Source organism: Astatotilapia calliptera, chromosome 1 (assembly GCF_900246225.1).
Source record: "Astatotilapia calliptera chromosome 1, fAstCal1.2, whole genome shotgun sequence".
NCBI classification, from domain to species: Eukaryota; Metazoa; Chordata; class Actinopteri; order Cichliformes; family Cichlidae; genus Astatotilapia; species Astatotilapia calliptera.
This window is the reverse complement of record NC_039302.1, coordinates 26,816,176-26,828,503: the sequence shown is the minus strand read 5'-3', so window position 1 is coordinate 26,828,503 and position 12,328 is coordinate 26,816,176. Positions and strand designations below refer to the sequence as shown.

General features: G+C 39.3%; 2 protein-coding genes across 4 annotated transcripts in view; one reads left to right on the top strand and one right to left on the bottom strand.

Moving 5' to 3' along the window:
- Window positions 1-5,662, top strand: wdr76 (WD repeat domain 76). 2 transcript variants are annotated; one of them, XM_026172237.1, is made up of 15 exons: window positions 4-211; window positions 410-520; window positions 604-693; window positions 858-950; window positions 1,217-1,275; window positions 1,613-1,730; window positions 1,876-1,977; window positions 2,196-2,236; window positions 2,376-2,529; window positions 2,766-2,924; window positions 3,002-3,117; window positions 3,229-3,327; window positions 3,456-3,608; window positions 3,699-3,752; window positions 3,855-5,662. In XM_026172237.1, exons 1-15 carry the CDS (start codon window positions 167-169, stop codon window positions 4,108-4,110), a joined length of 1,650 nt encoding a protein of 549 aa, XP_026028022.1. In that variant the 5' UTR covers window positions 4-166; the 3' UTR covers window positions 4,111-5,662. The 2 variants fall into 2 exon arrangements, with proteins under 2 accessions (XP_026028027.1, XP_026028022.1); XM_026172242.1 differs by lacking the exon at window positions 3,456-3,608 and having other exon boundaries at window positions 1-211.
- A 71-nt stretch (window positions 5,663-5,733) lies between these two features.
- Window positions 5,734-12,328, bottom strand: part of LOC113024921 (FERM domain-containing protein 5-like) — an 86,147-nt gene continuing 79,552 nt past the window's right edge. Inside the window, exons 14-15 of one of the 2 annotated variants that reach the window (XM_026172228.1) lie at window positions 8,530-10,787; window positions 5,734-6,132 (exon numbers count right to left, since the gene is read on the bottom strand). In XM_026172228.1, the coding sequence (XP_026028013.1) occupies window positions 10,195-10,787 (593 nt within the window). In that variant the 3' untranslated portion in view covers window positions 5,734-6,132; window positions 8,530-10,194. Of the gene's footprint in view, window positions 6,133-7,574; window positions 10,788-12,328 lie in introns of those variants that run through there. The other variant, XM_026172232.1, reaches the window with a different exon arrangement.

Here is a 12,328-nt window from a genome sequence, read left to right as displayed (position 1 = left end):
CTGTTTCACAACAGAAGGGGAGGACCAGTTACAAAACATTTGCGGCATGTGGCGCCAATTGCGCCCCCTTGTAATTATCATGACCGTAATAGTTGTCACTTGTGAGGTGCTCACGTCTCGCTTCTCTCAAACAAATACTCGTACCTGTCGTCGTAAATGAACCAAAATGGCGACTCTCCGAACAAAGCGCGAAGCTGTTGTGCTTGTGAAGGTACAGTAGTTTTGTTTTAATGTGGTTTCCTGTTTTTAAACTTATCCTCCCTGTTTTAGGCAGCGACCTCATAGCATTAGCATCAAGAAGCACAGTTTTAAGTGGAGGTGTGTTGTGAGTTCGCTAAATCTTCGGTGAGAAAGTTGAATGAGTGCCTTAATGTCTCTGACTAAAATGTTAACGAGGGACACCTTGTAGGAAATGACCCCTGAGAATCTCGAGGCGACAGTGCGACGATCATCTAGAAACGGTTTTGCACCTAAGCGCCTCCAGTACTCTCCCGAACATGAAACTCCCAAGAAAAAAAGGGTGAGAGCTCGTTCACAGTGATGGGGTCGAACAGTCATTTTAAAACTTGACGATTTGTTAATTCTGTCGTAATTTCTTGATAGAAAACAAAAGCTGTCGCTGAAAATGGTAGTCAGAATAAGCAACCAAAAGATGAGGAGGATGCTGAAAACAGTGACGTGGAGCATGCACCTGTGAGTATGGAAACTTGGCACAGTTTGAATTCGACTTTGTGACTGACAGAAAGGTGTCTGTGCAGGTTCTCAGTCATCCAGCTCATGGTAGTTTAAGGAACTTCTAATGACTTGAAATCGGCAATTTTCTTGCAGTGTGTCAGTGCTGTATCTTTGTGTAACAGGAAGGGTATGGGAGACTTTCTGCCTATGAACTGGAGCGCCTGGAGAACATCAGACAGAACCAAGCTTTTCTGTCTTCTATCAACTTATTCCAGGTATATTATTGACTAAATCTGCCCTTTATCATCTGCATTGCAAATCTTTCATGGACCTAAACCTATCACTATCAGCACCATCAACATAAAGTTTAAATTCGACCAGCAACAGTAGATATTTAGACCAGCTACAAGCCATATTTACTGGTGTGATTAACCCAGGTAGACTGAGTGAGAAATAAATCCTTATGAAAAGGACCATATCTGTGATTCTGTCATTTGTCTGGATTATCAGAGTATCAATTATTGTTTTCTTTTGTTTAAAGGCCACTGAGGAGTTCAAGCAGCTTACTCGACCAAAGCCATCACAGAGAGGTCTCACACGGTACAGTCGGAGTAATCAGGCATCGTGATACTGTGGAAAACCACAGTGGTGCAGAAATTATGAGAACAACATGGTTTTTCCCCTCCCATGTATTCTGTGGAACATCACAGTGCTCCTATAATATACTTTGTATTTGTTTTTGAGACTGAACTTTTTGAAGCTCAGGAAATAAGCCTAGACTTGTCAACTCAACGTCCTTAGGTACAAGAAAAAAGTAACTTTTATGAAAGTTTTATGTTTGGAAAAACGGTTTGAATTCATCCTGACCCTGTGTCATGTTAAAATAGGAAACATATCTTTTTGGGCCTCCTGTAATGTTAAATTTCTTTGATTGCAGGGCACATGCTGCTGTAAAAGAAGTCGTGCCACCTCGCAAATCACTGCGACTCCAAAAAAAAGAAGCAGAGATCCTGGAGCTTCCTCCTGAACCGAGAGGGACACTTATTTATGAACAGGTGCCAACATATAGTCTAATAATGCATCTGTAATGTGTCAGTTCACACAGCTCCACTGCTGCATCTTAAGTGTCTTTAGCTTTTTTTTTTCTCGTTCTTCCTCTCTGGGTATGTTACTCATTATAGTTGTTTACTTGCTTTCAAGTCTTCACCAGCAAAGAAGCCCTCTGGCCCTTTGCCCATGGATCCAGTGAATGTGGAAGAAGGAAGCAAGCTGCCTCCACAACTTCTTGAGCTCTGTTCTGAGGTAAGAGTCAGCTTTCTATGATATTTTCCCTTTTTTTTCCTATACAATATTTATTTACAATCTCACTCAGTTTAACATGTTGCCCCCCTTCTTTCCTACTTAAATGTGAATACTTTATACTGCCCATATTAGCCACAAGCATAATTTCTTATGCATATCCACTGTAGTAACTGTTCTTATTCGATTGGGAAGTCATGAAAATGCTTTTCTTTTCACAGGATGTAAAAGTAGATAAAAAGATACAGCTTGACCTAAAAGGGTAAGATTTAATATTTTTATTTGGATGTAAGATTACTGCACAGTTTACAAAAAGTGACTCTTGATGTACTGAGGGTCAGATGTTTTGGAAGAACCTGAGAAACAGATGAACAAACAAGTGCACTGATGTCTGAACACAGGTACCGTTCGTCTCTGAAGAATATGACGATAAATGAGGACAAAGTGGCCAAAGTGGTGAAGGATCGCATCTTCTCTGCAACCTTCCACCCCTGCACCAGCAGCCTGTTGCTGGCTGCGGGCGACAAGTGGGGGAAAGTGGGACTCTGGAAGTTGGTGAGTTTTCTTTGCCTTAACTATGCATTAGTTCTTGACCACTAGATGGTAGAAAGTGTCTCAACAGTAAAGCTTCATGTCAGGCTGCAAAAATTCACAAGTGTTCTCCTCAGGCTAATTGGCCTGCTTCATGTTTGAATTCAGGTTTGTTTTTTTGGGTTTTTTCGCTCTGAAAATCTTTATTTATTTTAAATGAATTCCAACCACTGATTTACTGCATGTGTATGCTCTTCTAGGGTGGTGACTGGGGTGAGGATGGTGTCCTGCTCTTTGAGCCCCACACCCGTCCAGTGGGCTGCATGGCATTCTCCAAGTCTCATCCCACACAACTGCTGAGCCTCAGCTACGATGGATCCCTTCGCTGCATGGACGTAGAGAAGGCTGTTTTTGATGATGTAAGATACCTTCATTAGTTTAGTTCAATCTGGTTACGTTGTGATCCACGAATAAAAAAAGGTTGTCCGTTTTCTAGGTGTATGATATTGAAGATGGCCTGAAAACGTTTGACTTCATGTCACATGACTGTTCGACACTAGTGGTCGGGAACTGGTATGGAGAGGTTGCCATTGTTGACAGGCGCACCCCAGGGTGAGATAATGACATAGTCTTAAAGTAATGAAAGTAGTACATTTTCTTTTCTTTTAAACAACTTTAATGTTGCACTCAAACATTTTTATAAGTATGTTATTTCATCTGCAGAAACTCCCATGAATCCCTCCACACACTGGACCCCAAGACATTGCGTTGTGTTAACGTCCACCCTTTACAGAAGCAGTACTTTGTGGTGGCTGAAAGCAAGTATGGGCTTTTTAAATTTTTTATAATGTTTACACATCTCTTATGTGAATCTGTCTTTAAATTTTAAGTGTATGCTTTGTTTTTTTTTGTTTGTTTTTTTGTGTGTGTGTGTGGGTTTTTTTTGGCAGGGTAGTTAGTATTTATGACAGTCGAAATCTGAAGAAGACCAAAAGCCAGGCAGTGTCCCAGCTGCATGGCCACTCTTTAAGCATATCCAGTGCTTATTTCTCCCCTTGTACTGGAAACAGGGTTCTTACTTCCTGTATGGATAACAATATAAGGTGAAGCTGATGGATCACTGACATGCTGTATATGCTTAATTTTTTTTCAGTTCCAACACAATGTCCTTTTTTCTTTATTTATTTTAACAGGATATATGACACATCTACACTGACTACTAAATCTCCCTTGCTGACAACCATCAGGTACATCCACTAAATTGAACTTTAAACTTTTCCTGTTCTTTTAAGTCATCTCTGTGTTAATAACGTGTACTTTCAACATGCCTTCTCAATCTAAATTGGCAGACATGACATGCAAACAGGTCGCTGGCTGACCAAACTATCAGCTGCGTGGGACCCCAAACTGGAAGACTGCTTCGTGGTGGGGAGCATGATGAAGCCTAGGAGGGTGCAGGTGTTCCATGAAAGCGGTCAACTCCAACATTCCTTCATGGACAGTGAGAATCTCAGCACAGTCCTCTCTGTCACTGCTTTCCATCCTACAAGGAATGCCTTGCTGGGTGGAAATGCGTCGGGACGCCTTCACGTCTTTTCTGACTAAATTGAAGACCAGCCGGTCTTGGTTCGGTTCATCAAGGTAGCAGGGACACAGTTTGGTAACAATCTGGAATTGTGAGTCATATTCTTAGACATGTTGCAGTGAGGCAATGCAGGATCATTAGCAAAGTAGCAGAATTTTCTTCCTCACTGCTCACAAAATACACATTTATAGCTACATTAGATTTAAACAAAGGGATTATCTTGTGCTTCCTCTCATTTTACACCTTATAATATTTAGATTTGTTCCAGTTAAAACTTTCATGCCAACTGAAATTTGGAATGGAACTGGATGTGGTCTTCTACTGTTGTATCCACTTTGACTCAACATGCTGTGTTGCATTGTTTAATGTGTTGTTTTAAGTTGCTGTTGTCAGTTTAAAGCAGCTTGGCTCTTCTCAGTTTTACTGTTAATTTTTCCCCATCCAGACATTATACTGCACACTGGATGTCTGCCACATGATTGTCTCACTAAATCTTTGCATTAATCTTATTCAGTAAAGTGTAGGAAACAAATGTATTCTTTTCTCCAACCTACTGTAAGTCGATGCTTCAGTTTCATGAAGACTGAATGAGCTCAACTTCTCAAATGACATGAAGCCTTAACTCCAGGATAAGCCTGTTTTGAACCCACTCCTGTGTTTGCAATTGTGTCCTTGGTGGATGTCAGACACATTTTCCTCATATGGCTGCCTTTTTTTTTTTTTTTCTTCTTCTTTCACTTATTCTACCCAGTGTTTCTTAAAACTGTCAGACTTGCAAAGAAGCATGCACACAGCTGGGTGCTGCCGCTGCAAGACCTTAATTGTTTTTCTTTTCCATGGGCAGTATTCAGAGAGTAGTCATACAAGCTCAGTTTAAAGCTTGTGTGGCTGCTCTCTGGCACATGTAGACCTGCGTTCTATTAGTGCCTCCTGACTGTTTTTAGTGTCTTCAAATATCCATTTTCTCCTCTGAAACCTTTTACTCTGACAGATTTATCATGTGTGTCATGTTTATTTGGCAGGGTAACGACTAACCAACTGTTCATCTATTGTTGTTGACAGGTACACTTCCATGATCACAACCAGTTTTGACACAACTAGTGACAGAGAAACTTAATGTCATATATTGCCACAAGTTACAGTAGGTCAGTGTGTAGACTGGTTTATTTTGATATTTGGAGTTTATTTGGATTTTCTTTAACATAAGAGTCCAATTCGAAAAATTCATGGTTTATTATTTTATGTAAGGTTTATGTGATGTAAATGTCATTTCTGCACTGAGTCTTTCTGTCAGTGAAAGTGCTTTTGGAAATGCCTGTTATGTGTTAATTTCCTTTGTTTTCTCATTTGTAAAGTAAACATAATAAATAGACATTTTATTACAAAATACTGTACACATGAATGCTGTGAATCTCACCAGTAGTGACAGCATCATTATCACCTGAAGCTGGTAAAATAAGGTGTGTGTGTGCATGTGTGAGAATGAGAGAGGATTGACCACACTTTACTGTTTTCAAGCAGGGATGCAATGAAAAACTCCACATGGTGCTGATCTGGGTTGCACTGTTCACTGAATTTCACACTAAATGCTTTTATTTACTGCTTCTGTGACTTCAGAATTGAACTTGTAGCCAGACTAGCTCCCAGTTGTCAAGAATAGATGATATTTATTCATAAATAGATTACACGAGTCCTCCTTCAGTGATTGGAAATAAGCAGTCTTGTTTGGAGGTAATAAATGCAGGACACATGCTTACAGAGACATTTCCATGTGCAGGGCCATGGTACAGGAAGGAAGCTTACAGTAAGGCCATGTCTGAGGCCTTGTTTACATCATTCATTAAACTGAAAACAAGAGTTGCTTATTAGTGGAACTTTTACCCCTTGGTCACCGTGCCAGTGAACTACATTGCACAAGGAAAGGTTCAGGCAGTTTAAAAATGCTACTAATGCTGTTTAAATTATTTAAAAATATACCTGTTTTCTTCCATTGGAAATCTTGACCATGCCGCCAGGTGTTAAGTTGTTTCTGCCAAGTAAACCTGTATGTGATACATTTATAAACTCAGTCAAAAATTAGTCTAAGACAACCAAACACGATTTACATGAAAAGATTTTTTTGGAGAAGTTTCTGTATCGCAGAGAGCGGTCTACCACTGCTGGTACACGCATACATCTGCAAACCGTTTCACCTTTTGAGGGGATTTAAAACAGTTTGTGTGACTCAGACAAACATTTTGTAGTTTACGGTTATTACATCTGACATTTATTGCTCCGATTGCTTTAGTTGTAGATTTTTCGACATAAAGGTGAGTAAAAAGCTAAATGTTCTCCTTTACTAGCCGTAGTTTTCAATACACAATTGCCTCGCATCAATCAAAAACCACAGAACACCATTTAAATTAACCTCCTAAGACCTGAACTCTTTTGCATTTTTAATTTCGCTTTGCTATTTGGGCTGATTGGGACCCGATGAATGTAAAAACAAAGAATTACATGCTTTTTTTTTTTTTTTTTACCTCATTTTTGTTTCTGAGAAAAATGAGGTCCACATATTAGGACATTCACTTTAAATTTCGCTAGAACAGTGGCAGTATCGTGTCCTCGTATGTTGATATCAGACCCTTGTAGAGGAAAATTTAGTATTTTGTCTACACAACCCAAAATGTGATGTCCACATACGTGGATGCTGGGTCCTAGGAGGTTAAATAAGTCAAGTCTGAAAACAACCCCAAAATCTATTTTTGTGTTTTTGTTTTTTTAAATTAAAATATAAATATTTCATTAGATGCTTATGTTGTTCTCTAAACTTTGTGGTAAAAGGGGAAAACACTGGTGCTAATACTTCTGGTTTTTTCACTCTGGGTACAAAAATAAAACCAGCATTTAAAGCTCCACATTGAACACTACAGCAACTCTCAAAGCAATCATTCTTGTGTTAACTTTGAATAAGATTTGAACACATCAACTTTCTAAATCACCTACAGGAACCTGCAAAACTGAAATCCTTTTTTGCATACATAATTCATGCTTAATTTTTTTTTTTTTTTTGTATGACATGTCTATTCAGCATGTTGTACCATACCAGGTGCGATCCAAAAATTCTGCAACTCTGCCAAAAAAAAAAAAAAAAAACAGTGTATAAACCATACCTGATAGAAATTAGGTCACTTTGTTTGATAATTACATTAAGTTTGGGCGGTGAGATGTAATTTCATGCATTTATTTCTTACAATTTAAGTCCAAAGATATTGACAGATTTCTTTCATTTCTTACAGCAGCATTTCTTTATCATGCAGAAAAACTGAAACACATTGTTGAAATTTCACTTTCTTCTGATATTGAGATATCGCAGGGATTAAGGGTTAAGGTAAACTTCTTTACACGTGTGTGTGGTTGTGACAAATAATACTTTGAAATGAAAATGAGCAATGGCTATGTTTTTAGGGTTTGTTTTCTTTCATTGCCAATTATCAAAATAATAATTCAAATTCAAACTAATAATTAAAATAGACTTTTTTCAGTTTGAATAATTTGCCCAAACAGAGGTTGGACTCTAGGCTTTTACATGGAAGTAGTTTTTTTAAAATTTTTATTTCTTGTTAACAAATTTCTGAACGTTTTAATACAATAAAAACATGGTATTAATGTTAAAAATACAAGGTTTATTTGATATATTTATATTCATATAAATCCCCAAGCATGTGGTATCAGTTATTAATGTTGATAATCCATAGCTAACAGGCTGTGTCATGTTCATCATAAGGTCTGAATATGTTTTGCAGCTCCACAGAGATATTTTATTAGGGGCAATAAAACCCTTCACAGGGATTGATTGAATTTCATTTTTAGAATCTATGAACTTTTCAGGGAGACAAAATTGGGAAGGCATGCATGGATCTCTGGCTGTTGCCACAGCTGAGGTGGTTTGCTTCAAATGTGCTTCCTTTAAAGCTTCAGGGCATTAAGGGACAACCCGGTGTCGACCCTGGGGGAATTATTCAGTGTGCAACTTCATGAAAAATAGACTGGTCAGCTCCTGAACTGTTGTGGCGCCTGCAGGTTTGAACACTGTTGACTGTTTGGTCTTTGAGTTGCGATTCTCATCTCCAGTGATGAAAGTCAACATGATGGTTGGGTGAAAACAGAAAGTTCATCTTAGCTCTCTGCGTGAGTTTGAGGTCCATGATGACATTGCCCACAGGTAAGTGCAAGTGGTCAGACACCACTTCCAGGGAGCATTCTCAAAATGTCAACAGCACTGAAAGACGTTCAGATGTGTGCAACATGTGACCTAAGCCAAGCTAATATCAGGTATGATTTTTTGCTTTTTTATGGGCAGAGCCACAAAATCTTTTGATTGCTCCTTGTATACACACAGCATCCTAAGCACTTGTAGGCTTGTTGAAAGGGCAAATACTTTTAGAGTGAAAACTGACCTCATAGTTTGAATTGATTCTGTTGCTCTGGGCTGTAAAGACACACTGTAGGCTAACCTGTGAAATACAAGAAATAAGGCCGGAGAAGGACAGCAGACTATTTTGCCATCTGTTGACACAAACTGACAGAAGTATGGGACAACAGCGGTTTCTTTGGTTGGTGTTGATGAAGGTTGCAGAACGACGTAAACATGACTTATCTTAGGCTCATTTGTGAGTGCAGGGCTGAAAACCATAGATCCACTGCAACAAAAACAAACGAAAAACAGCTTCAAGTACATTAAAAGTCACTGTGAGGAACTGTCAGTGCGTTAACAAGATGGTACAAAAATGATTTAAATATATTCAGCCATTACACATAAATGCATAACTTTTTTTAACAGAGCAGAGCTAAACAAAGGTGAATGACAGTCACTCAACATGGGTCTTCAACTAAAAACAAACTCTTAACTATTTACTGTTGGAAAATTGCACTAATATTTGCACTTTACAAAGGTAAAACAAAGTCAAATTTCCCTTGATAGAAAGGATCTGCTTTTTTATATTAACAGTATTGCACATCAAGATGAACTACTCCTACAGATTGCAGTAGTCAAAGAACTGACCAGACACTTGACTACCATTATAGCGCTAGCTCACATAGTCCCATCACCTTTATAACTACTGTAAAAGTAACTACAGCAAAGTGACAACTGTTCCTCACGCACAGAAGTTCATTGTAGTTATTAGAGTTATTTGGCTGCTATTTCTTAAACAGTAAACCTATAAACTCCATTACTTATTTATATCCTTAAAAAGGCTTAATTTCTAGTCATTGGATGATGAAACTTTAACAGTTCCCTAGTGTCTGGACAAAAACTGTCAGCAGATGTTTGGCCGCTAATAAAGTCTTCTGTCAGGGCAGCACCATCACACACCGTGTCACAAAGCTACTACAACTAGTCGTTTAGCAGTGTTTTTAAATTGAATGTTTCAGATCTGGGATTGTAAAGTACATCTGGAGAAATGTGTAACGTCTATTTGCATCTGCCTAAGAATCGTATAAAACTATAATATTTGCAAACACGTTTGACTCAGGACTCATCTACATTCAGTAATGCTTATTCGTCAATTTCACGCTTTCTCTAAGCCCACCACCTGAAAACAGCAGCCATAATAACATTTAATCACCATGAATATTGTTGATTTGATATAAAAAACTGATGATATAGTCTGCCCTCCATTTTTAAATCTTTTAAATGTCTTAAACTCTCAGTTGCACCCCAACACCTCAGATCGTTTTGTATTACAGTGATGATACAACATATAAATTAATAAAAAAATAAAGGCAACTATTATCTGTGGTTGAAGAAGAGAACTCAGGCATACTTGATACAGTTTTCAAATTAAACCCAGCTCCTGTGATTTTGTGAAAAAATAAAATACCTTGATGACCTGAATTTCTAAAGTAACATTTCCTTTCCTCGTAGTGATGGTCAAACGTAATAAACAAGGCTCTTCAGGGGACAGTACGTGGCTTGTGACAGGATTATTCCTGGGAGAAGCTTAGTTGAAATCAGGAACAGAGCCATCCATTTCTCTCCTCTTGCCTTCTCTTCTGACCTGTCTGTTATCTGTATCCAATTTCCATGAGCGCAGGCCTTTGTTGAGTCATTTGGTCTGTTTTCACTTTGCCTCACTAACAAGGAAACCTCCCATCCATCGTAACTTACAGGCGAACCAGCGCCGCAGAGGGCAGAAGTATTCAAAGTGGAACTGCTGGAATTCAGGTGTCTTGCGGATGTCTCTTAAGAAGGCAATGTCCAGGTCCGATTCTGTCAGCATGATGAGAAGCAGCAGCAGGGCGAACAGAAGTCCAATGGTAACCAGGAAGAGACGCAACACGCTCAGGATAAACTTGTTGAGCTCCTCTACCTCGCTAGATGTTGCGGGCCTCCTCTTGACCATACGTTGTTCTCTCCTGCTGTGCCCAAATTCTGTGGCCTGCCCCTCTTTCGATGTCCCTGCCTCTGACTCCTCCTCGTCAATGCTGCAGGGGGCACCATTGAGGTGACGAGCCAAAGGCATCTCCATTCCATGTTCTGCCACGGGTGTAGGCAGCACACTGTCAGAGGGGCTGTAGTTCTCATCTGAGATGACTGCTGACGTGCTTGCCTCACTGCCATCTACCGTCTGGCTCCTTGAAGGCATGAAGGAGTCGCCATGCGAAACTGAGCGCACCGGTGTGGAGTGAGCACTGTCTCGAAGGGACTCCAAACCTGACACAAACAGCAGGGAAAGGCAGGAGTTCATAAGATTCAATAACCGGAAGGAAGTTTGGTGCTCCTTGCACCACTTAAAAAAGGGATTTTGTCTTAGATGCGGGATCCAGGACAATAACGAACTTTCATCTAAAAAGCACTAAACACTCTCATTAATACAGAGAAGACCCCCCCATAATCAGACAACCCTCTATGAGCAAGCAGTTGGTGACAGGAAAAACTCCCATTTAACAGAAAGAAACCTCTGGCAGAACGGGCTCTGGGAGGGGCAGCCATCTGCTGTGACTGGTTGGGGCGTGAAGGGAGGGAGACAGGACAAAAGTGACACTGTGGAAGAAAACCAAAGACTAATAAAACTAATAATTAAATGCAGAGATTGTGTGAAAGCACAAAGAGAATGAAAACAGATGAGTGGAGAAGAGTGAAGAACTAAGGGAGAAGAAATACTCTTCTAACAGGCCCATTGCAGCATAACTAAAGAAGGATTAAGGGTCACCTGATCCAGCCCTAACTAAATTAAACAATATTATAAAAGGAAAGCTTTAACCCTAATCTTAAACATAGAGAGGTTGTCTGTCCCCAATGCGTGGATGTAGATGGATCCACATGTATTATTTGGCGCAGATTTTGTGCGAGACACCGTTCCAGATGCAATCCTCCTATTTATCCAGCCTGGAAAACAGCACTTAAGAGTACAGTAGGATTTGTGTCTCCCTCTGGTCTTGAACTATGGATCTTTCATGTGTGAACCACTACCCCATAAAATAGACTGTAGATTGCAAACCTACTTGATTGTTAAGTCATCATTTTGTATTGTTTTTCTCTTCTGAAAGCAGGCGGTATTAAAATACCTAGAATCGAGGACTGACTTACAGACTATCCATCATGTTGTTTTTGCAGGCTGATCTGGTAATATTGGAAATAACAGCTTTACACATGTAGGTGCCATTGCATTGGATAGGCAGTTTTTATAGGTATGCAGCAATTAATAGTTGCTCATGAATATCCACATAACTAGTAGATGCCTGGAAAAGACATGCTTATTATGTCTGAAAGTTATAGATATAAAAGTGGATATAAAGAACCTGTCCCTTATAGCACATAAAAGAGGAGGTCTAAAGGGAAATTACGTTCATTTGTTCCTTATTAATTAGTTCTGAAGCAAAGTTTCCACAAGCCTCTGGAGCTTGGCTTGCTGAGCTGCCAGAATATTCTGGTACATTTGTGCTTTCTTTAACACTGTGCTGACATCTCTTATGCTAATATAGTCATAAGGGAAGCTGGATTTCTTTTTAATGGCTAGCTTTTCACAACTTATGCAGAAGAAAATTAGCCTTCACATCATGTAATCTATGTCCAAGGAAATACAAATGGCAACTGTAACCCCAAAGCAAGCATGCAACATAAAACCGATGTCTTCTAGGAACTTACTCAGTTCTCATATTCTCACAGCTGCTTTTTGGAGGTTCATCACAGTGCAAACTTTCTATCTATCACATTAGATTTTAGCAATAGGTCTTACAGTCACTTAATACTGT

What these genes read in the sequence shown, in the direction of transcription:
- wdr76 (XM_026172237.1), top strand. Translation starts at nt 167, where the DNA reads ATGGCGACTCTCCGAACAAAGCGCGAAGCTGTTGTGCTTGTGAAG. An exon ending in CTTCTATCAACTTATTCCAG is followed by an intron (nt 951 to 1,216) that starts GTATATTATTGA and finishes TTTTGTTTAAAG; the next exon opens with GCCACTGAGGAGTTCAAGCA. An exon ending in CCCTTGCTGACAACCATCAG is followed by an intron (nt 3,753 to 3,854) that starts GTACATCCACTA and finishes CTAAATTGGCAG; the next exon opens with ACATGACATGCAAACAGGTC.